The sequence below is a fragment of the Microtus oregoni genome, unplaced genomic scaffold (genome assembly GCF_018167655.1).
Source record: "Microtus oregoni isolate MIOR12 unplaced genomic scaffold, Mior012 000026F_ref0000081, whole genome shotgun sequence".
NCBI lineage: Eukaryota > Metazoa > Chordata > Mammalia > Rodentia > Cricetidae > Microtus > Microtus oregoni.
Window position 1 is genome coordinate 24,050,495 of NW_024543085.1, and position 25,341 is coordinate 24,075,835.

At 41.1% G+C, this 25,341-nt stretch overlaps 1 protein-coding gene across 1 annotated transcript in view; it reads left to right on the forward strand.

Annotated features, from left to right (window-relative positions):
- Positions 1-25,341, forward strand: part of Snd1 (staphylococcal nuclease and tudor domain containing 1) — a 403,901-nt gene that overhangs the window by 212,571 nt on the left and 165,989 nt on the right. The window contains exons 13-14 of the mRNA XM_041675559.1: positions 6,776-6,886; positions 20,307-20,379. Of these exons, the coding sequence (XP_041531493.1) occupies positions 6,776-6,886; positions 20,307-20,379 (184 nt within the window). The remainder of the gene's footprint in view (positions 1-6,775; positions 6,887-20,306; positions 20,380-25,341) is intronic.

The window sequence follows — 25,341 nt, forward strand, 5'->3', positions numbered from 1 at the left end:
TCATTTCAGTCCTTTCCTTAAAGTTTTACTAAAATATGTCACAAAAGCATTTCTTTGTGGGTTTACTTTATTCTAAATATGTGCCCACATGTGTTTGCCTTAAGGAAAATATTCTCCTTTTGTAATCTCCATGGACACCTCACTGACTGATAAAATGCAGATGGTTTTTAAGTGGGAAAAAATTTAAGCTCAAAGGACCTAGATAAAATATCTTGGAGCCTGGAGCACTGAATTATCTGTTATCCTCTTCAGATGGAGAGTGAAAAGGGTGGCCCACAGAGGTGTCGGCTATTATTCCTCTGCCTGCTCTTAAGATCTTTATCCATTTTACCCAGTTTCTATTTATCAGGTTAAGTATTTTAGTTAACTCTACTTCTAGGTGCCAAATCAAGGAAGTCATACAATGTGTAAGAGAAAAGTGTGTGTGTGTGTGTGTGTGTGTGTGTGTGTGTATGAAAAGTTATGTCTTTTTTTACTCTTTTGAATATGCAGTAGCTTTCTTTGACTCTGATATAACCAGATGGGTAAATGCATCATGTCTAGTCAGCTCATGAAGTAAGAGCATTCTTGAGAAACTCCCTGTCTTTTCATAATTTGACTCTGAAAGTCAGTGGTGCTTGGTGTTTGTAAAGAAATGGAAACAGTTTCGTCTGAAGGCACTTAGAGCTCAGAGGAGGCATATCTGCTCAGGGGATAGTCCTATTTAAGTACCAAGGTGGTTATAGCATTTGCACAAGGGCAAAGTCTGTGCCTGGTTCACATTATATATAGGAAGGTTGCTCAGAGCCTAAGCCTAGTGCCTGACCAACAACTAAGGAGGAGGAGACAGCAGTGATCCAAGTCTGGTTCTCTTCAGTAGTATGGATCTTGTCGGGAACCACACTAAAGATAAGCCCCTTACTCAAAAGAAGAGAGTTACTGGTATGGAAAGGAGGGATGCTGTGCAGGTCCTTATGTTACATCTTTTTTTGTTGGTAATGCTTCTCTAAGAAGCAGATGCCAAGAAGGACCAGACTTGCAAGAAACTTGAAGTCTCTTATGTGGAGACCTACTCACTGAAATGCAAAAGCAAGATTTATTGTGTGTACAATGGAAGTCGGCAGGGATCTCCTCAGCACAGCAGTGGCAAGAGGAGGTACCCCGCCCTTCCAGAAGGCATTATTTAAAGGCAAAAACCAGAAAAGTTTCATTGACAGGGTATATGTCGGAAGGTGATCCTATCTACAGTAAGTAGTTGGAGCATTAGGAATTTCCTTTGGATGGTCTGTTCCTGGGTAGCGGTAATCTCAGTTTGTGGTCTTTATGAGAACCAGGTATTGCCTCAGAGTAAACTACTGAGACTCAGGCCTCTATTGAGCTTGTCATGGCTGGTCCTACAGGACCAAACACATCCTAATTGCCATGTTGGGAATAATTTAATACCAAAACAGCAGCTACAGATTATAACTCTGTTTGAGATGAGATTCTGTGAGCTGACTATAAGAGAACTAAATTAATAACTTGGGAGTTTGATGAGGGATAAAATTATATAGTTCACAATGCTCCATCATAAACTGCCTATTAATGTAGAAAGAGTAACTATAGTAAAGACATTTGGCAGATACTGTTCTAACCAATTTATCAAATATACCATTATCAGTATGTTATCTACATGACTTCTCGTTACAAAGGAATAGACAAGACAAAATAATTGGCCTGTCCTCTTTGAAAAATGCCATTAATCTCAGCTCTTGGGAGCAGAGTCAGGCAGATCTATGTGAGTTCCAGGCCAGCCAAGGAATATGCAGAGAGTGCCTACAAAAGAAAACAGGCAGCAAAGCTCAACTCCATGTTGTCAAAGAAAAGACAGGGATGTTTCCATTTTAAAGAGATAGAAAACCTAACTGAGCACCTGATTCTGAATTACAGCATCTCTCTTTACCTACAGTAACCACTACTCACGGTCAGTTGAAGGCTAAAATTACTACACATAAAAATTCAGGAATAATCATATGTAAGTTTAGATCAGGTGCTTTTCTGAGTCATGAAACCTCACCATCTTATGTCACACTGCTCTCAATGAGAATTGTCTCTGACCATTCTATGTACACTGTGTGCTACCCCACTCGTGATTTAGTAGACATTCTACTCTAGGTACACTGTATGTACTACCCTCTCCTTTGTCATTTAGTAGGCATCTTGAGTTTTTTAACTGACTGTTATGATAATGTGCTTGCCTTCAAGTTATTAGTATTTTAACTTATTAGGTCCTGAAATCACAATAGCAGTCATACAGCAAACAGATCTATGAAAGAAATACTACAGCATGCTTCTTTTGAGACTGTCTCATACCAAAGACCAGGCTGGCTTCAAACTGGGCAGTCTTCTATCTCAGTCTTCCAAATATTTGAGGTTACAAGTTCTTCTTTTAAAGTAAAATAAGTGAAAATATAAAGGAGTATTTTGAGACACTTTTAAAAAATTATTTTATGTGCATTGGTATGAGGCTATCAGATCCCCTGGAACTGGAATTGAGAATTGCCTCGTGGGTTCTGGAATTGAACCCTGGTCTTCTGGAAGGGCAGCCAATACTCTTAACCATTGAGCCATCTTCCTATGATTGTTTTGCTATTACTGTATCTCCTATTATACCTAATTTACAAACTAAACTTTGTCATGTGTACATATGTTTAAGTGAATAGGAAGAAATCGAAAAGTAGTGCACCTACCAAACCACACCAAAACTTATATATAAAATATCATTGTATTTGCATATCGCTTATACATATCCTGCTATATATTTTAAACTTCCTCGAATTACTTATAATACTATTAATCCAATATAAATACTGCTAAGCGAATGTTAAGTTGTATTATTTAGAATAATGATGGGAAAAATGTCACTACATATTAACTAACAAACATGACTTTTTGTGTTTGTGAACATTTTCATCAGGATGTTGGCAGAATCTCACACATGGACCATGAATGCAGAGGACTAGGTGCTTCTTAGCTTCTGTGCTGACTTTAGTTAGACACCCACTGGTGATCTTAGAACATATCTCCCATGTAGACTCATACTCATAATATGTCCATTATTAGGACAGTTGGTTCGTGGATTAGATGATAGCAATGTGCCTGTTAATATCTTAAGTTTGCTTTCCTGTGAATGTGGGAAATGACTTGATTTATACGATTTACACACTCAAGTATTGACAGATGATAGCAAAACACATCAGGCTTTGTTTTCAGGGAAAGCCATATCTTCTTTGTATTGCATGTGCAACTTTTCTGGAACTCCAAGGACTTAAGAAATTATACACATGTATTATTGAAGCAATCCCAACAATTGTAGATAATTACTTGTCTTATTCGTTAATGTATTTTTTCTATTACTTTCAATATTGAAGTCTAGGGAGACAATGGGAAAGGTAAGCAAAAATATGCTTAAGTGCTTAGAGGCCTCTAGTTGAAATTTTGCTTTTTAAGCTCTTAATTCTCTTTCATGAGTGTATCAATGTCCCTTTGCTCATGTTTGTAGAATATGGGATCTGATGGTTTGAAACTATGTCTAAAGGGAAGTTAGGTTCATTATAACCTGCTGGCAGCGTAAAAAAGAGTGGGCAGTGAAGAGGAACGCCTCCTTGTGACCCCATGCCCATGTGTTTTCTGTGAATACCTGATTCTGCTCAACACCAACAGTTCATACTTGAGAGAACCCCGAATGTCTCCTTTAGTTTAGAAAAGCATTTCAATCCCAGCATTAATTCTCTTTCTGACCAATACAGAGAGGGATGATAAAATGTTAGGTCTCTTTTTATATAGGCTGATTGTGAATTAGCCATTGTGCCAGATATTTAATTGTGGTGGAATTACTGACACACTCCAGAAAACGGTATAATGTCAGAGAATATGGTTTAATGTTTTCTTTTTATTTACTTGGGCACCTGACCAAGGCACTCGTGTTGTGTTCTAAGCTATCTTTTGCCAGGAGAAAAATCTCGTAGCCTTTTGTTAGCAGCCAGAAGAAATAAACTAGTCAGTCAAGTACAAGGTCTAGACTCATTCTGTTTGTCTGTTTGTGCTCTTTCCCATTCTTCTTTCCAAATTCAGTCTCAGATAATGGAAAAGAAAGAAAAATTAGAGAAAGCATATAATTTTTTTTATCTGCTCAACAAACTTGGCTAGCGAAATCCTTTTAGAATTCCAGCACTGTTTACAAAATGACTACATTTTCTTATGCTTTAGAGCATAAGAAATCTCAATTTTCTGGATGTTTTAAAACAAACTAACTTGCTGTAATTTTTTCCACTTTAAAAATGTCTTTTTTTATTCTAAATAAGTTAATTCATCTATATATCACTCTCCACCTTGTGCCCAGGCCTGTGCTGGAAAGTGGGGTATAAAGCAAGAAAGCCATGAGCCCTGCACACTCAGAGCAAATACCTTGTCTGTCAAGGCAGACAGACAGAAACAGACAGCTAATAGTTATACTGTTACTGCATGAGGCTTGCTCATGCTTTCTCACCAAGACGAAATGCATGTGACTGTCACATGCCTGGAATGTAGTAAATACTCAGTAATGAGATTGTTATTATTTCCTGTGTTTTTATTCTTCTATAGCTTAGCACTGGCAACTGTTCCTTCAGGGAAAATCTGTAATTAGGAAAAGAAGCTAAAAGCTGCTGAGCTTTAGGGGGAGGGAGAAGGAAAGTAGTGGGCAGGGTGTGGAGTGAATTGGGAATCTACATGTTCTCTGGAAGTTGTGTGACAGGCTTAAATTGGTTCGTAAACATTTGCTGATGGATGTGAAGGGCAAGGCTGATAATAAGTAGGGAAGGGTTGTACCCACGTTCTCTGTTGGCCCGGCAGGTACTCAGAAATTCTGGGAATGAATTTGAGTGTATTAATGAAACTGGATCATGAGATATTTGCACTGTTTTGCTTCGTATTCTCCAGATTTTCATATTGAAACCTGTTTTCATGAAAATTTTCTTGCTTGCTCTGCCATTCCAGCTTTCTCCTAGACCTCATGCATCAACTGTAAAATGTCAGTGCTCAGTAATTCAAAATGCAGTAACAAACATTTCTTTATTCTCTTGGCATTTAAAATCACCAAGACATTATAACCTGTCAAAAGTAGAGTTGTCTTGCAAGCCACTCCCTAGCCGTCTAGCTTGGTGGCTCTTTGGTGGATATAGCCACTCTCCTGCTCTAGTAGGACTCCTTGCTGACAACCTTAGTTAAAATCTTCACCACGAATCAACATCTCCATCTGCTGATTTGGGGCTGGTGCTTTCTCCATGCTGCCAAACACAGCTCTGTGATAATGACAGCGTTTGCCAGCACGCTTATGCAGTGACTCAGGAGACAGGGTGGCCAGCAGAGCAGCCTCTTTGTGGGTGTGGATCTTAAGAAGTGCTAATTCCATGGCGGCTTGGAGATATTAATATCTTGCTGGCAGTAGATAAACAGGCAGTAGAGGGGCATATAATGAGAACAGACTCAGCCACAGCATCTTTTCCTCCTTACTTTACCATCATATTTTGTGCTGCTTCATTGAAAAGTCTATTCTCCTAGGTTTAGATGAATAGAATCTTTCCGTGATTTAAACATGTAGTTACAGCTTAGTCGAGCTGCCGCTTTCCGAGGATCACCAGTGTGTTAAGAATCAACTACATTATCAAACAGCACTAAACCATAGCATATGGCACAGTAGCCTATTGCTTACTGTACCCTCTCCCCAAAGGGCAGCGAACCAGATGGTGTGATGGGGCCTTTGGTGTAATTATGACAGACACAAAAAAAGACATAACCACCACTCTCCAGCAATAATATCATTTCTCTCTCTTTCCAACGTTTGGTTTTGTCAACTTTTTAAAATTTGCTTTTATTTATTTGTTTGTTTGTTTGCTTGCTTGTTTGTTTGCATTTGCTTCTTGATATCAAAGTTCTCTTTCGAGGTTGGGGAGAAGCCATGCAGAAGAGCTTCATTGGTCATTGGAGCGCCATTCTCCATGCACTGTTCTCAGGACAGTCGCTGCATACCATCTTTAAAGGGGCACGTCTCGTTCTGTAGTGGGCACAGTGTGTGTGAGAATCACTTGAAGTTGGATTCTCCTCCGAAGTCTGTCATCAGTTGGAATGCTGTTCCAAAACTTGTTACCTCTGGTTTTAGTCCTCTTTTATTTTTCCTTTGTCCCCTGGTTGGTTTTCGTCTACCAGAATGCCTGTTTTCCGTCTTTCCCTCTCGCCAGTTCATTCCTGGCTCTTCTCCAAGCCTTCTTAAGGTGGAAGATGTAGTGTTGGGAGCTGTGAGAAGAGAAACGTGTTGAGTATCGTGTTCCACCAATGTTTCTAACACTGTAGAATTACAACTAGGCATTCTAGCCTTTCCTATAGTCTGCGAAGGAGACTGAGAAATGTAGGTCATGCTTGTATGTGCTCATTTTTTATCTTGTGCGCCTGATATTTTAGAGCAGATTTCTTGAGGGCAGTGGCTTGTTTATAACATTCTGTAAATAGCCCAGCCTAATGTGGGCTTCGTACAGAGAGCTTCTGCTGGTTTTGTATGGATTGATGTAGATATGATGCTACTAACAAGAAAATTGCTGAGCCTGGGTATCTTTGTTCTGTTCTATTTGGATCCCAGCATAGCAGTGCACTGGTCTAAACATGCTTAGCCTCTTCCCTACCCTGCCAGAATGCCTTGCCACCTCCAGGTGCTATTACTGTTTCTGTTCATTGAGCCCCATGTGCAACCCCAGTGTTGACTGATCTCTCTTTTCTGTTGCAGAAACATTGCTGAGGCTCTTGTCAGCAAAGGCCTAGCCACAGTGATCAGATACCGGCAGGATGATGACCAGAGATCCTCACACTATGATGAGCTGCTGGCCGCAGAAGCCAGGTAAGTTTGAGAACTTACTAAACATACTGAGACTGATAGCACCACTTTTTTCTGTGTCACTCTTGTGTTTCTGCCTGAGCCTGAGTAGAATAGATTGGAAATATTATGCAGATAGAGCTTGAATCATTTCTATGTTAGAATTTTTGCCAGTGGAAAACAAGAAAGGCATTGGTTAAACATAGGCCTCCATTCCTGTCTTCCCCGCCATCCTGAATCAGTAGCTTGTAGAATATGGCCACCCTGAGTTGGGATTATAAAAGGAAGGAAGCCTGGATGTGAGTGAGCACATCATGTCTGATAATCGTATGGTGATCATCGCCATTCCTGGGACTGTCGGAAAAAACTGACGATGGGTGCAATACATTTGGCTCTGTGCTTTCCTTCAGAGGCCTCCCCTCCCTTCCTCTCCCATTTATCACCTCTGAACCTTTTGTCATGTACAAAGGAAATGAAAACATTTATTAGGAAATGAGTTTTGGTTTCAAACACTTCTGACAGCTGGCAGGAAAGCATTTGAGAAACCCTGTGACATTTTACTTTTGTCCTTCATCCCTATGGCTGGTTACCCCGAGGAGAAGCACAGTGCACAGCTGGATTTCTTGCCTTGACATCCCTCAAGGCTCCTACTCTTAGAGACTTTAGTCTGCTCAACTGATATGGATACCTCAGGAGTCCGTTTAGACTCTGCAAAATATCTCCATTGTATCAGAGTGATTTGCATGGATTTGCCTCACTCATTAGTTTTTCCGTGGCCTGCAGGACCTGTTAGTTAAGAAGTTTGGTCATTATGAGATTATGCGTTCTGTTAGAGAAGCCTTGAGTTGGGCACATATTACCCAATTTTGGTTTCACACCTTGTCAATGAGATTATTTCTCTTGCTCTTGTTCTCATATCCTACATTGTGATAGAGTGTCACACAGAATGTCAGTGGAGAAGTCAACCTGTTGTGACATTTCTGATTCTTTCTTCTGGGCTTTTCTTCTTTGTCCAGCCTACACATGAATTGTTCCATATCTTTGGAATGATGTTCACTAGTAACATTTAAAAATAAGGCTCCCTTTGCCTAATAACTTGGTAGGGTGAGGCAAGAGAATTCTGAGTTCTAGTCTGGGCTTCACAGCAAGTTTCAGGCCGTCCTTGGCTATAAGTAGACTCTGCCTCAAGTAATAGCAACATAGTAACAAAATGTGGTATAGATTCATAATGCGTGTTTCTCAAAGATAGTTGGTCTTCCCTCTCTCTGCTGTTATACGAATATAGTATACTCAAAAGCACCATGAGGGGAAATACCGATACACTTAATATTATATAGACCCTTCAGGAAATAGACCTTCACCAAACTGGTGGAATTCATGGGGTGGGTTGATGGGCAGCTTGGCCATTGTGATCTGATAGTAACAAGAGCAAGTGAGGCATTAACAGTGTAAGGACCACTTACATAATGATGGGATACATGACCATATTTCTAGGTCTGGGTTCACCGTGTTACACGTGAACACCTAATTCTAATTGGCAGGCGGGCATGGAAATAATCTGCAAAGGAGCTCAGGAAAGGGTGGCCAGAGTCAGCTCTTATTACACTGTTAGAAATAGCCTCGGTGTTGTTTAATGATTATACACATAGAAGGAAATTTGGGGGAGATTTAGGTTTTAAGAAGAAAATAAGCCTTTTTAGTGCAGATTTTGTGCTGAAGTAATGTAACAAGATGCTTGCTTGCTGAAGCAGTGAACTACCTAGGGATAATTGTGTTGAGCCATTGCTTTCAGACTGATGGTGGAAAAATTGGCTTCTAAGCCCTTGCACTGTTGCAGGTTGAGTAAATGCAGAAAGATTAACCACTTCCCCAAGGCCGGGAGGCATTGCCTGAAGGCAGTACAGGCCCCATAAAGGATTAGTGCCAGCAACCAAGATAGCTGAAGTGGTTTTTCTTTGGAGTGCCATTGTCAGTGATCCCTAGGATGATGGCCCAAGGCGATCTCCTAGACGCTAACCCCCAACCAGGTGAGAGAGAGTCAAGAAAGACCAAGATTCTCACTATGTCGAGATTGGTGGTTTTGTCAACATTCAGAAAGATCTCTCACATTGAGGACTTGTTTTCCAAACCACCTATCTGCAGACACTGTTTTGTTTCAGCTTACCTTCATTCGGTCCACCCTTCCTTCCCCATGATGCCTCTATATCCCCATCCTTGGCTCTGTTATATAACTCACAGCCCTTTGTACATGCTGCTTCTGTCCTGCATCCTGCCTGTCTATTGAATAGTATCCAAGTTTAGGGCTCTTTTTCCCTAGATGGATTAGCTTCATGTTTCCAGTTGAACTCTGCTGTGTGATTTGGTGCTCTGTCGATTAGGTTTCTCTCTCTGCCTCTCAGCTTAGAGTCCTCTGCAGATCTCATTAGTGAGTTGTTTACTCCTCTTCCGGGCCATGAATAGAACCCCTCAGCAAGAAATGCTCTGGTGATGACCCCAAGTCACTCCCAACATGGACTGTCTTTTGTTTATCGTTCCTTCAGCCACTCTTTAATCTTCAGTGATTGTGTACTGAACCAAGCCAAATTGAATTAATTTCCCTAGGAAAATTCCTTGAGTTACTAGTATATCTAACACTTTAGCAAAGGCCAAATTAGTAACATCTGCTACATTCCTGTCAGTCATCCATTCTGAAGCTCTTCAGGTTCCTACAAGATTGTCTTCCAACAATGATGTCGATTGCCTCAGATTTCCTAGCCCCTAACCTTGCTTACCTGCTTTTTGGGGGTTATCGGCTGGTGGAATCTGCAGTGACACAACATGCTCTTCCATTGACTTTGCTTTCCAGTGTACTGCTTGGCCGTTAATCCTTTTAGAGAAACATTGTAAGCTTTGGGAAAAGGGCAGCCTGTTAACTTCTCTGACTTCTCAGGTCAGCACAGCTGCCAGCCTAGGAGTTGATGAGCTTTCTCCTGGCTCTGCAGCTCCTACTTTCTCTGCAAGGGCTGGTGACCTGCCAGCCTTTCTCAGGTTGTCTGATAAGTTCAAGGGGCAGGACTTAGGCACTCACTGGAGTGCAGGTGAGAAGCCTGGGAAGTAAGGACCCCACTGTGCAGCCAGCCAGTTGCATTCCAGTGCATTGACTTGCTTGCTTGAAACAAGCTCTCCTTTGCTTTCTCTTCAGCTCGCTGACCCGTGCACAGCCTTTATTCAGCTGTTTGTCTGCTTATGGGCAACTTCTATTATGTCTCAAATGCCTGGACCATCTAGAAGAAGCCACATTTCTTTGTTTAAAGAATAAATAATCCTGTTAATTCCCCAATGGTTGCCTTCCTTTCTAGCTCAGGTGTCTGTCATCAGCCACCTCCTCCATCTTTACCTTGTGTCCAGGCAAGATAAGGTTTTGGCATTTCCTGGGGGGTACTCTTGGGCCTTGTTTCTCTCTTGGGTTCTAGTGAGAAGCTCTTGATTTTTGTCCCAGGGTTTGACAGCTCAAAATTGCTTGTCCTTAGAATTTTTTACAAAAATAATTTAGATGCACATGACCCACGTTCACTGTGACACACCTGAATTTGTTTCCTTTTGTGAGGCATCCCATAGTTCTTCTCTGCATGGTTCTAATGTTTAACCCGTTGATTTACTCTAGTCTAGACAAGGGTTTTACACTTTAATCAGAGCATCTGATTCCTGGAGGACATACCTATTAGCTCCTTTTGAAGTATTTCCAAACCGCTCCCCAAAATTATTTTTCCTGAAAATGCTATTAAAATGTCACATATTCCATCCCCTGTATTTGTTGTAATACATCCAGTTTGATTTTGGAAAGACCAACATGCATTTTTCACCCCCATGGGAGACACCATCGCTCTGGACTTTTCTTGTTGACAGTGTAGAGCATAAGCTGGCTTCAGACTCCCTGAGGGCGGCCAGGAGTGGGGTGGGGGTCTGCTTTTTTCCATCTGTAGAGTGCTGGGTTTACAGGCGTGGGCTACCACACCTACCTTTCCATGTGGGCTTTCACTGAACATGTTATTCATATTGAGGACCAGCTGGTAATGCCTGGAGTCAGATCAAAGCGTGGCTGCTGCCATGCTTTCTTTGAGTCTGTACAAATGGGAAATAACATCAATGTGTATTCTCTCTTCTGTAGCTAAACAGCCCTTTTTTCCAGAACTATAATATTTTAATGTGCTTGTAGGCCCAAAAGTTGAGTGTCTTAAGTAGGAGGAATGGAAGTTCAGACCACCCTGTTCTAAATAGTAAGACCCTATCTCACAAAACAAAGACAGCCCTTCTATGTAGTCCTGAATGACCTGGATGTCATTGTGTAAATGGAGAGGCTGTTTTCAGATTCACACTGTTTCTGTCTCCCAAATGCTGGGATTAAATGCATATGTACTATCATGCATAGCTTGCAGCCTAATATTTTAATTATTTCTGGAATTTGGCTTTATTCATTTAAGGTACTTTTTCATCTCAGATTTTATGATTTCAAGGTCAGATATATATATGCAAAAAAAGAAATTGATGCCTCACCTGACTGTGGAAAACAATAGTACTGAGCAATATAGCATCTGAGCAGATTTAAATGACGTTAGATTTATTTTGGACATAAGAAATAAAGTTAGGATTATTTCAAGCAAAAAAAGGGACAGGCCTTCTTCCTTTCATGTATATTCTGTTTCTTCATGGCACCCTATAAGCTTGGGAAAGTGGTGCTGTCCTTAGTCTCTGAGAGGCAAGCATAAACCTACCCTTCTCTCTCCTGTGTGTGGCTTCTCCAAGAACTCATTTTTTTGAGTGAGCAAACTCTCTCTTTAGAACAACAAAAAACAAGTGCTCCTGCCTTGCTGAGTTCTCTCTCCAGTCTCCAAACCCCACAGGCATCAGCCTCTTGCTTTTTTCGGCATGATTGGCAGAACTTTTCATTGTAGGTTTCTCTAGCTGAAACTCGGGGAAACTGTCAGAGTCTGATCAAGGTTGTATGTGTTGATGACTCTCCTTTGCTAAGCCAATTTCAGTGGCATTGTTATGAGGTGTGCTGCTCTCATCAGGTGACTCCTGGTGACTTAGGGGTCACGTTGATCTATCCAGTATCCTCGAATTGATAGCCATCACTTAGTGAATGCATATTTCAAGTTTCCTGAAGTGTTTTCAGGGCCACAGGGAGAGAAATGCCCTTTTTCTACACATGCTCAGTCAAAGCTGCTCCCCTGCTATTCTCACACAGAAAAAAGTTTCTATAAACTTTAAAGAAATAGGAAAAGGTCATGCCTCTAAAAACAAATAAGGAAAAAAAAAATGGTGCAGTTCTCCCTGCCTTATTTCAGCACGTCTCATATGTACAAGATCCAGGAACAACATCCTCGCCACAGAACCAAGACCAAATGGAGTCAGCAAGATGGCTCAGAGGACTAAAACTCTGGCTGAGCAAGCTTGAAGACTTGGGTCAAATACCTGGAACCCAAAATTTAAAAGTCAGGAAGACATCTGCAATCCTAACACTTCTACTTGAAATAGAAAATGGAAACAGGAGAATCGCCCAAAAGCCTTGGGCCATCTAGCCTGGAGTATGCAGCTGTGCAACACAGAAACAGGAAACATCCTGCCTCAGCAGAGTGAAAAGAGAAACTCCCAAGAGTTGTCCTCTGATCCCCCTACACACACGTAAATAGATAGGTAGATAGATTAGATAAATGGATGGATGTGCGGACAGATAGATGGATAATAATGTAAACATCATGACAGTAGACAAAGTCAATGAACTTATATGTCAGATCTTAAGCTGAACAGGCAGCAAATTTCATTACCGTAAAGCCCACAAGAAAATTAGTGTGGAAATTGAATGTATGTTCCTTGCAAATATTTGTGTATTTTAAAATGTTAGAGCTGTTATGTCCTATCACATGGTTTGGATTATATGAAATAATCCAAACTCCAAGAAAGCAGATATTGCTCTCAGGAAGAGTTGTTCTTCTCTGCTTTATCTTGCATGCAATGGTTTCCATTCATTTCTCCTCGTTAGTCTTTTGAGTATATCCTGGGTCATAGGCATTGAGAATGATGGTAGAGAACAAAAACGAGAATAGATTCAGACCTTTGCAGAGCGTGTAATCCCTAAAGGATGGGTATTACATAATTTGAATAGCATCTCTAGATACTGCTATTTTTCCTATTTTCGTTTTCACCTGTTTTCTTAGTGTTTCCTTTTCATCCTATTTATTATTAACAATGTTTGCCTTCATCTTTTTCTATCCCATCTCTCATTTTTATTACATTTTCCCATGAGAGTGTCTCCTTGAAATTCTTCTTCTCTGTTCAGCCTCTGCTCTTACCTTCTCAATAGTTTAATGGTTCATCTTTAAACAAACCAAGATTTCTCACTTTGAATCTAATGGCCCCAACATGTGAAAATTCTCTTTAAATAAAACTGGAACTACTGAACAGCTTTTACCAGAAGCTTTTCTCTCCCTGATCATTCATTCACCAGTCCCTATAACACCAAGATACTCTGGCTTTTAGCTTGAACATCATAGAACGCAGAAGTAGAGGGATCCTCGTCTGGCTTCTTCTGCCAGCTGTGCCATCTCACAGCAGAGCAGTTTGGAGCCCAGAACGGAGAGTGGCCTTTTTCTGAAACAGTCTTCCGGCTTCCTTTCTTTTGAACTCTGGAGGTGCTCCTCCTCACCCCCACCCCCACTTTTGGATTGCAGTTTGGTGTTAAAATCATGAGGTTGCTAATTGACATCAGCACATGGTGTGGATTGGGGAGGGGTTCACTGTTGGGGGTAGGGTAGATCAGCTATTGCAAGTGGATGTGATAACAGGAAAATGCATTAAACGAGCTGTGGTGGGGAAGTGATTTGAAGACACAGCTGAATGTGGGGAAACTTAGCTTTTCCCTTTCTTCAGAAAAGATGATGCACTCAACATCCAAATAGCAGTAATCAGTCTGCATTTAAGGCAGCACAAATGGCCACTTCTGGAGAGCTGTATAATGCCTCCATTTTCAATGAGTTTTCTCCTTTAGGATATTAAGAGGATCTGTTCACGCTCTTCATCCTCTTTTCTTCCTTCCCCACCCCTGGTTCTGATGTAAGCTCTGAGAGCTCGCTGGTGACTGAGGGGCAGGGGGCTAAGTTGGAGCCCTTTGCTTAGTATGCTCCCCTGGGTACCAGGTTTGTGGGGAGTTCTGCCAGTCACAGTCAGATACTAAGCTGCTAATGAGCACGTCTTACATAATATTTCCTGCAGTCATTAGTCTGTGCTGATTGTATTCCTTCAGAGGACATTGTTCCAGACTCGCCTTTCCGACCATCTGATCACTGTCACCATTTCCCAGTGCGTGCAGCTGGCCTCTTCAGAGCAGCTTGTCCATTGTTTTGCCTTCTTGTTGTCCTTTTAGCTGAGTTCTTGGTCCTTCCAGAGAACATTGACACATTTGAAGATCATCATATGATGAATACAGTTTTAATCTGAAATAAACTGTAACAGTGAAGTGATAGCCAATTGAGAAACACCACTGTAAACAATTCCTGACCACTGTAAAGCAAATCCCATTATGTGACCTTTTATGGCAGATTTAGTCTTCATTACTTTAGCAATTGTAACCATGGTTATAAGCAAAGTGAACAAGGCATGGAACAGACAAGCTTTAATTTCTCTGCATGCTTGACTCTTTGTACTCCTTACTTCTGATCTCCTTCATATACAGTTTCTGGCTCCTTAGTTCTGTTGCCTCTGAGTAGCCTCCACCAGGTTATCTCACCAATGTGAGATAATCAGCAGCGCCATGTGCTTGATGAGCTCCTTCCTCTGCAATGCTAGGTGCTATAGTGGTTCTGAGAGCTGAGCTTATATTAGGTATGTCTCTAGCCTACTTGGTTATAGTCCTTGAAAAAAAATATCTTAGAAGGGTGATATTTTTTGTAATTAAACACTGATCCATCATTGCACAGTATTTATAGCTGCTTGTGAGTTCTTCATAGCTTTCTTTTATTTGCTTGCTTCTTTGCATCTCAATTTCTAGTAACCTCCTTCATGCATTTCTATTTTATCTTAAGCTGCCTCTGCTCCCCTCCTGCTTTGGACCCAGAAATTGAGAAGGATTACTTCCTATTCCTCCTGCTTCTGCATTGAGTTCAGAGAGCTGAACTTGCAGAGAATACCAGCAGGTTCAAGTCAGCATAGCTGGAAAAGCATTTTCTAAAATGTGTTGCTTTTCACTCAAGTCAAAAGACACATTACATTTTAATACAACAACTGTAAAGATGCTTGCTGGACTTACGTGGTAGAAAGAGGGGAAAGAACTGGCTTTCAATCCCCCTGCATAATAAATAAGTAGATGTGATTTTTTTCAAAAGTAATATAAAACTTCTATAACTGCCTTTTGTCTGTTAAACAATATACTCTGTCAAGTTTATTGTGATGAATGCAAGAAAATCACAATGTGTAGGTTATGTAGATGAATAAGTAAATAGTTGCTGAAGCAAAGATACATTTAAGGAGTAAGCTGCACATGAAAGTCATTCTCTAATCTAGAAGCATCCACCATTCGTGTCCATAGAAGCTAGTGTGTTCTGTCCGCTTTCCTGTGGGAAAGGGAGGTACAGAAGATAAATCTCTCCTTCCTCACTCTGTGACATAGCAGTGGTTTTATGCCTCTGAATTTATGTTAGGAGATAATTCACAAACTGTCCACCAGTTTATTTAGAAGTTATTCCTTGTGGCATTATTTATAATAATGCAAGTAATCTATTCATAGAAATATCTAACAATAGATGATTGTTTAATTCTGAACCATGGATCCATGAGATGGATTTATTGTAGAACCATTAAAAATGAAGAAATCAGTGACATAGAGAAGTGTTCATTTACCCATTTGTTATGGGGAAAAAAAAAAAAACCTATGTGCCCAAAAAACTTATCCACGGTGGTACTATTTTTTAAGTATAAATGGGAGATATGTGTGTTTTAGCTCTCAGAAGACATTAAAATAGAATTATGCGTCATTTCCTTTTTTTTTTCTTATGATGGATTTTGTAATCAGGACAGCAAAAACTATAAAGCAGTGTCACTCCGGCAGTTTTAAATAATCTGCTTTCTGAGCCTTTGTGATTCCTTGATGACCACTTATTTCTACCTAGCACTAATACTCCTTTGGTCCTAATCCGAGACCAGTAGCATTTGCTTATCTTTAGCAACTGTGTGACCATCCCTCTGTATGAGCTCATAATCCTTCCTTTCCCTCTTTCCTCTCTCTGCGGTCCCGCTGTCATGCCTCGCACAGCAGCATGTGCCTTCATTTCTTTCGTGTGACCCCCGAGTCATGATATCTACTGACTCATTAGTCCTCCCACCTCCCTAGACCACAGGACTCAATTTCCTCTTTTCCAGTTTGTGTGCTCTCCATCTTTTCTGTCTTTCTTATTAGTAATGCTCATTTGTTGAAAATGCAGCTGCATAATCTTAGAGGTCCCCTCCCCCCATACACTCAGACACACCTGTCATTCTGCACCTGTGTCTGCTGTATGCCTCATTTCTGAATCGCAGAATCCTATTGCTTTCTCGGCTGCCAAGGCCAAATGGGTTTTTGTGACTATGTTTCAAGAATCTCTGTGTTTGGTTCATGCTGAAGTCCTGTGTCAGTGTGGCTCAAAACCGTGGGAGGTGTAGGAGGGTTAACGCTCTTTGTTCTAATTTGTAACCTTTTTGTTGAGATTACTTTTACTTCTTCTAAGTCATTTATCATCACAATCGAGTCATTCCGTTTATTGTTTACAGTGGTCAGAGCTCTGGGAGGGGGCGCATGTGAGGAGATGGGGTTCTTTTGTACTCTGCCCTAGAGCACTAATCGTGACACCACATCCACAGGAGCCAGCAGTTCTCAAATAGTTGCCCTTCAGCAACTTTGGCATGATCCATGTCTGTAATTTGAAGAATTTTCAACATTCTACAGAAACATTTATTGCCAGGCTGTGGTTGTATGTGACTTTAATCCCAGCACTTGGGAGGTAGACACAGGCGGGTCTCTGAGTTCATGGCCAGCCTAGTCTAGAGAGCAAATTCCCGGACAGCAAGGGTACACAAAGAAACAGACAAAAAACAAAAACAAAAAAAAAACCCACCTATTTACTTGTTCAGGTTTACTAGGCACACTTTAACTGAACTATATGGCCTTGTGTTTCTGTAATAATGAAAATACAAATCTGTGTTAAGTTCTATAACAAACATTAAGGACATTATCCTAACTAGCCCTCAAAGGGCCTGAAGTTTAGCTGTAGAAAGACTAGAACAGGAAGCAATGCAGATTTGTTTTTTGCCAGTTACAGCTCCACACTAAACTTACATGTGTGCACATGCGCACACAGTATTTGTGTATATAAATTCACTGCCATTTCAGAGTTCATGGAAACTACCTGACCTATAACTCAGCTTTAGCTTTAGAATTACTGATGTAGCAGCTCTTTTTCTTTTTTAAAAACAGGATGTTTTTGTTTGCTGTTATTATTTGTAGCATAGTTTCATGCGGCCAAGACTGTCCTCAAACTTACTGCATAGCCAAGGATGGCTTTGGACTCCCAATCTCCTGCTACCCTCTCCCAAATGCTGGGATTATAAGCATGAGACATCTTACTTAACTGTGGTATTTGTTTTTGAGACTGACTACTGATAAATGACCACTCTTATTTTTTTTATTGATTTTTATGTCTCTTTATATATGTACACATGAATGGGTTGCCTTCAGTGGCCAGAAGAGGGTGTTGGATCCCCTGAAGCTAGAGTTATAGGTTGCTTTGCACTACTTGACTTGAGTGCTGGGATCCAAACTTTGATCTTCAAGAGCAATAAATGGTCTTTTATTTAAGCCGAGCCACCTCCTTAGCTCCAAGTATATGACTGCTCTTTTAATTTTCAAGTGAAGAACCTGGAAGAGCAAATATGTACAGTATGTAAGAGAAAATGGACTTCATTGACTTAAAGGCTGTGGTTTGGAAATCATGGGAAGATATAATTGTGACCACATGGTAGGTGCCTGTGAAAATAAATTGTTAGTATAAAAATTTCTCCTTGGAGCTAAGGGTCCATTAACTTAGGTTATTACACTTGCTAGCATATCTGAGGTCCAGAGTTTGGTTGCCATTGCCATTATCATCAACAATAAAAGAATTTCCATTCAGTTTCCTCTTGGCCTTTGTTTGGGATCTAAGTAGCTGAGTGAATTGATTCTTTCTAGGTCTGTAGCAATGGGTTTGTTTTCTCCACTGACTTAAAGATTTAAATGAAGGAAAGAAGTATTAAGAGAAATCTTAGGTTGTTCCAGTTGACCCACCATATAATATAGAGGAAGTCAGGTGCCTGCTATCGGGTTCTTAGTCTCTTTAATGAAAAAAATTAAGAGACTGAAACAGAAGTACAAGAAGAATTTACTAAGATTTAAAAGAAAGCACACGCCATAGGAAAACTAATTCTTGGGCTACCCAGAGGAGGTGAGTGGAAAAGATAAGCCCAAGAGGTCGGCCCAGTGGCAGGGATTGGAGCTTTACAAAAAGAATAAAGAAGCCCAAAGTATGAGGAATTCCAAAGCATATGTAGGCTCTGGCCAGCATCCAAAAGAGGAAGAAAGAAGAAAAGAAAAAAAAAAATAGTTAAGTCCTTCTAAGTCAGGACTCAGTAGGGCAGATAGACCCTGCCAAACCCCTTGGCAGCTCCTAGGGCCTGCTCTAGGAGATGGGAATACTAGAAGGAAAAAGTACTGCATCTTAAGGTGAACCTGCCTCTCTTGGGGTGGTTCCCCAACCAGGTCCTTGACCTGCCTGACTACACTAAGTCTCATGGAAGGAGAAAAAGCATATCTCCTGGAGGAAGATCCCATTCCCTGCTGTAACTTGATGGCCAACCTGGGTTCTATTCCCTGGATTCACTTGGTGGGTGAAAAACCTACTCCCCAAGTTGCCTCTGAAGGTATACATACACATGCTCACACAAACATGTCAAATACATAAGCATAATTTTTTAAAATAGGTATGTATTCACCCCAGAGAGGGAGGATAACCACAAGCCATAGAATTTTACATAAGTCTGTCTTGATGAACCCATGAGCTTATTGAGGTTATTTACAGGAGCCATGGCAAACATCTATACCACCGTTAATTCCCCCTATGCAAACTTAGAGATACTTTACCAACTCGTTTACAGGAAGCTATACCACTCACTTACAGGAAGCTATTCCACTCACAGGCGCTATACCAACCACGCACTTAGAGGAAGCTATTCCTCTCACAGGCACTATACCAACTTGCTTACAGGTAGCTGTTCCACTCACTCACAGGAAGCTATGCCACTCGTGGGTCCTGTACTACTCACTTACAAGAAGCTATACCACTTAAGAATCTCCCTCAGAAACTGTTCACTGTTGGAAACAGCCACACACAGAAAAGGAAAGCTTCATTCTGTTCTTTTTTGAAAAACATTTCGAGTCAGTTGAGTGAGTGACAGAATGCCTGGTATGGCTTAATGAATTGTCAGAGCACCAGCTACAGGTAAGAAGTATTCTAGGTCGTGGTGAGCAGTGCCTTCCTGGTTTGGTTTGTTGAGGTTAGGTTAACAAGGTGTGACATTCCCTCCCTCCCCCCAGAATAACCTCTTTAAAGAAGCATTGCTACCCTTTATGTGCAGACCCGAGGAGGAGCGCTGATCCTGCTCTAGCAACTTTCTCCATGCTTTCTTAGAACCTAGACCCTACTAAGGCTATTGTAGGAATCCCAGAAACTTTACTATACTTAGGTCTGTAGCTAACAGTACCCACATGGGCCTTCTCTAGTAGTGGAAGGGCCTAATTGTGACTTTCTGTGTTCACTAGTAACCATGTCTAGTAGTGCTGGGTAGTTAAGAGGTGGAAGGTTGGTACCAACCACCCAAGGTCAGATTTGTGAAATCTGCTATTACCACCCACAACTAATTCAATGATGCTTACTATCAGTTATATAGTTCTCACTATTTTTTTCCCTGGTTTTAAATGCCTTTTCTGTACAATATTGCTTCATTCCAGGCAACTTATCTTTTTACCTGGGAGGAACTTATTTCCATTAGAATTGGGACACTAGCTACATATTTTACATTTAAAATTAAGCACCGAAACATTATTACTTGTGCTTCTTAGGAGTGTGCACTTCCTACTGATTCTTCCTTTGTGCCCAGAACAATGCCTCTAATTTGGAAACAAGTAAGGGAGCTCTCTGATTACCAGGCATTGCTAGCTGGTAACTTGGCTGGTGAGAGGATGTCGGGTGACTGCTCCTCCCAGGCCGGCTGCTCAGCAGGGTATACCGGGTTTGTGTAGTGGTACATCTTATGTCAGCAGTCCCTGTTCCTTTCCCCTCCCACACCCCTGACTCTTTCTGCTGTGGTTTTCCTCCTAATGGGTTTTTCTCTTCTGCCCTTACAGAGCTATTAAGAATGGCAAAGGATTGCACAGCAAGAAGGAAGTGCCCATCCACCGAGTTGCTGACATTTCTGGGGTGAGTTGTGCCCTTGAATCCAGCTGTGGCCTCAGAGCCTCCAAGAGCCTGTGTGCTTCTTATTCAGTGAAGGACTCCACTTATGTGCTTTCTGTAGCTATGTGCTTTTCAGGCCCTAAATCTGATCCCCACCCCCCACTCGTGTTTGTATAACAATTCTGGCTTGCATTATGGAAAAGGATAATTTTAAACCTCCATTCTATTTATTCACCTGAGCTGTCTCTATGTTGCTTGTAGTCTTTAAGTGTTGTGAGATTAGACGATACTTTATGCTTCCCTGTCGTACTGAAGTAAAATTAGCTTTTTTTTTTAACCTATTCTGTGAATGAGAATTCTTCATGATAAAGGTCAAGTGTAGGTTATGAGAGAAAGTATAAGAATTACTTGTGACTTCCTAATGAGTTTTTTTCTCACAACTTGCCTGTCAGGTGGGCTGAACAGAGGACTATGTGACTGTGCTAAGAGATAATAAATATAGACAATATATAGAAGAATCGGTGAAGAATACTTCTGAATCCCCAGCAGGTTATGTCCCTAGCAGTGTTTTGCTGTGAACACTTACCCATGCCTGTTTAAGATCTCTTCAGACTGAGCAGTGCCCTGCTTTTTAAGAGGGCTTTTCCTACAAGATACTTAGTAAGTGCCTACTCCGCGTGGAAACTGCTGTAGGCATTGCGAATCTAACAGTGATGTGTGAGAGGCAGAGAGACAGAGAACCTACATTCAAGTGGGAAAGAGAAGTGAGAGCAGCTAAGGGGTGCTGACTGATGCAGTGTTGACTTCACTCTGGTGACCAGGGAAGCCATCCAGGATACACACTGTCCTTTTAAACGCCTGTACTCAGTAACGACCAAACAGGGGATTGGTATGTGCCATCAGGTGAGAGGGACCACAATGCACCTGGAACTGAAGGAGAAAGAACCAGTGAATCAGAACATAGACATGCAAGGCATGTGCCTTGGGCCTCAAGATTACAATACCAGTACAAACTCCTCTAGTGCTTAGAAGAACTTGAGTATAATGTCCTCTCCTTATGCCATGTTTACATGCCTGGCTACAGCCTTTTGTATTAGTGGCTTATTGTAAATGTGTCTGGCCAAATCTTTGTTGTGTGGGTGCCCTCATACCTATTAGAAGCAGTGAGACTCCAGTGAGCTTTCCTTTCAACATAGGCAGTTAGCTTAGGTAGCAGATTAAACGGGGTTGTCTATGTCATGTGAGCTAGGAGTAGTCTCTAAGTTATGGTCTCTTCTAGTAGGTGAGATAAAATGATAACGTGTGTGTGTGTGTGTGTGTGTGTGTGTGTGTCTTAGAATCCTGACAGGTCAAGAAACTACCTGCTAATGACCTTCCAGCCTTTAGCTAGTGTCTGGGTGCGTGTGCTAAGGCTAATTGTTGCCAGGGGTGATGCATCCAGTACTCTGCTATTCATCTTGTTTCGTCTGGGGTCTGGCCTGCGAGTTATTCTTGTATATATGTTATTAGTTTCTATAGGTATGTTCTGTGGTACTCTCAACAATATTTTTCTTAATAGCTGAAGAGGTTGGTATCATAAGGCTGGGGACTGCTCAGCTGCAGAGAAAAACATTTTATAAATACTCATTTTGTAAAACACAGTGGAAGCTCCTCTACATGAGAAGCATCTGCCTGTGGAAATGTTTATGTAAAACTTACACTCCAGGACCTTTCCAGAGCTGAATTAAACCTTGGGAAACTATATCGTTTAAAACGAAAAACATGTTTTAAACAAATTAGTAAATCACACTAGTGTGATCTGCACCTCCCCCAAATAAACAAACAGCTTGAGGTTAGGTAGCCCAAGTTTACATTCCGGCTATAGACTTTGCTCTGGCAGGAACGTTAGTGGGGTAGAGGTAGATTTCCCGAGGCCCTCAAAGGACAGCATCAGGAAATCTTCAGTGCTGACCTTCTCTCTTCCATGATGCTTCTGATCGTGATGCTTTCTGGTGTTTCTTAGCCCTTTAGTTGTGATTGTTGCTATCGATGGTACTTGTGCAAACTTCCCTTCAATTTTTAATCTTCATTATTTACATTATTATTCCTAACCCACCGACTCACCCTTCAACTGTGGCTTTTTTATGGATCTATTTTTATTCTCTTTTTTTGTCTGTATATTGGAAAAAAATGGTTTGCTCTTAAGTTACTTAAAAATAAATGCCAGTTAAATGTCCCTCAGTGACCACATAAATAAAAGAGGAAAGCTTGAGCAGGTGGAAGACTGGAAGTGAAAAGCTATTCAATTTAAATAGATGTCAGATATGACCTTGTCTGCTTGAATCACAGATTATTCAGCTACGACTGCAATTTTTGGTGGCCTGTGTAATAGAGGAGGTTTGTCTTTTCCCCTTTCTCACCTCCCTGTCCCTTCATCACAGTGTTAAGTATGAGTATGGGTTGGGTGCCCTTGTGCTATTTAAGTGAGATGTATTGGTTTTCTGCTCCCTGGAGCATGCCAGCAATTTTGCTGTCTGGGGGACAGGTAGGCATGTAGGGTCATGGGTAAGCAGCGTGCTGCCGATGGAAAATAGACCCCTGTAGTAATGACTGTGTGATGTACACTTACATAATAGCTTCATAAAAGTTTCTTAATCTCTTACATTTTCAGCTGTGCTCCCGTACGGCCCCAGATTGACTATCACTTTCAGTTTTAGGTCATGATAAATGGAAGGTTTTGTTGAGCTGACAGTATATGCACTATGCTGCCAAAATAATTTACTGCAAACTGTTATTTATGCATAATGCTGTCCTCCATTCTCCTCCCACCACAGTGCATATCCTTGGAGAAAATAAAATAAAATAGGAATAAGTATATACTTTGTGTCCTAAAGACACTCAAGAAATGCGCTCTGCAGAAGATGTCCTGTCGTGACTGTAGACAATTAGCCTGTGGCTTTGTCCCGGAGTTAACTGTGTCTCTAGAAGTTAAGTCTGTGCCATTCTTCATATGTCTTCTCTTGGAGTTTTAATTTCACAAGGCCAGGGATGAGCATGTGTTGGCTGACTGTGTCTGGTAGGAAATAAGGACCTAGGCATGAGAGTGAGAATGAATGAACTCTTAGGAAATGAGACACTGGCCTGGGCTATTCTAGGTTTATGAATGGAAGATTCTATTTAGCATTAGGTTGAATTTCTGTAAGATACGCAATTCACCTGTCCAATTTGATAGACCTCTGTTTGTCTATGCCTTGTTTAAAAACTGGCTCATCTGTATCTTTGACACTAATTTTCAGGGTGACCTCTAAGGAAGAGTCCTCACTGCCAGGCCAGTAACTTAGGTCCTAAAATATCAATTAATGAACTGGCAGACTCATGAGGATTGCTCAGTGAATTCAGCCAGCTTGGTCTACGTAGGTCAACCAGGGCTACACAGTGAGACACTGTCTCATAAACAAGAAGTGACAACTTTCTATATTTTCTCGTTTTTCCAGGTATAGAAAGTAGGCTTTTATAAGCACCAGCTGTTTTACCTTCTTAAAGTCTGGTTTCATTTCAGGGCCTAGTACCCCTAATGTGAATCCAAGCACAAATTTGTCTGGCCTGGTTCTGCATCTCTTTTTGTTTAAAGGCAGTTCTGTGGGGACTGTTCCAGTCACACATCCACACCACACTTTCATTATCAGTAAGTATAGTTGTTTCCTGATCCTGTCTCTTCTCCTTTCCTTGCTAGTGTAAAAAAGTTGAACTTTACATATCAGTATTGTTGGTTTTGCTACAGCATTTTCTGCCATAAATACTGTCTCCTGTAGATACACAGTGTGAAACAGGTAATAAAATAGGGCTGGTGCATGGCCAACTGTTGTTCTGGTAGATGAAACAAGTCAGTGAGAATTCCAAAGTAAGAGAGCACAAGTTTCCCACCCCTTGAGGGCAGCCAGCACTGTGAGTACACATTGCTTCCTCTGCCTCCATCGCTTCCTCTCCCGTTTGTGCTTAGGGAGTTAGAGTGAGTCAGTGTGTATTTGAGAGTTCCTCCCTGTCATCTCTGCTCTCTTTGTTCTGATGCTTGAGGAATTTTAATGATTGAGTGTTGTTAACTGGTGACACAAAGAGAGGTGAGAGCCTATGCCCTCTCCAGTCTTGTCTCCTCTCCTGTCATCTCTGGTCTTTCTACTCTCGTGAGTGAGGAGTTTTAATGATTGTGTGTTTGATTATCGGTTCATCTGTTAGTTATTTGGTGATCAGAAGAAGTTGGAGTATTTGCCTGTCTGATCATGTTTCTGTAAACAGCAAGGTGTGTTGTACTGCCAGAATGGGGGATCTTCTGATATTATGATGAAAACTGTTAATTTCACACTTATTCACTTGTTGAACTGCCGGGCATTGTTGGACATTTGTCAACTTATGTCTGTTTATTGCCCAGTTTTCATACTGTTTTTGAATATCTCTCTCTCTCTCTCTCTCTCTCTCTCTCTCTCTCTCTCTCTGGCTGATTCTATTGAAGACACAAATATTAGTGATAGAATTGTGTGGGGGTTTAGTCTGGAGTGGTACAAGGGCTAGCTTTGCAGGGGACAAGATTTGAGAAAATCTGATCATGGGCTCATTACTCCTGAAGTGAATTGAACCATAGAAAGAAGACTTCCAGGGTGAACCAGTAGGTCTTGAATTGGAAAGTTAGGAGTCCTCTGTTGAAGTAGGCAGGTTTGTAGATGAAATGGTTTTGTGTGGGGTTTTTGTTTGTTTGGTTGGTTGGTTGGTTTTTTGTTTTTTTTTTTTGTTGTTGTTGTTTTGTTTTGTTTTCCGGGAAGCTCTTCCTCCCTTTTCTGATTTTCTTGTGCAGCACTGCTTTTGTTCTCCTGAGATACCACAAACTGTCTTCCATTCTATAATAGACTTGGGGCACTTAGTGTTAACTTTCCCCAGTTCCACATGGAGCTGAATCTTGATGGAAGAATAAGAAGAATATTTATTCTTTTTGGCTGAAAAATATTAAAAAGATGG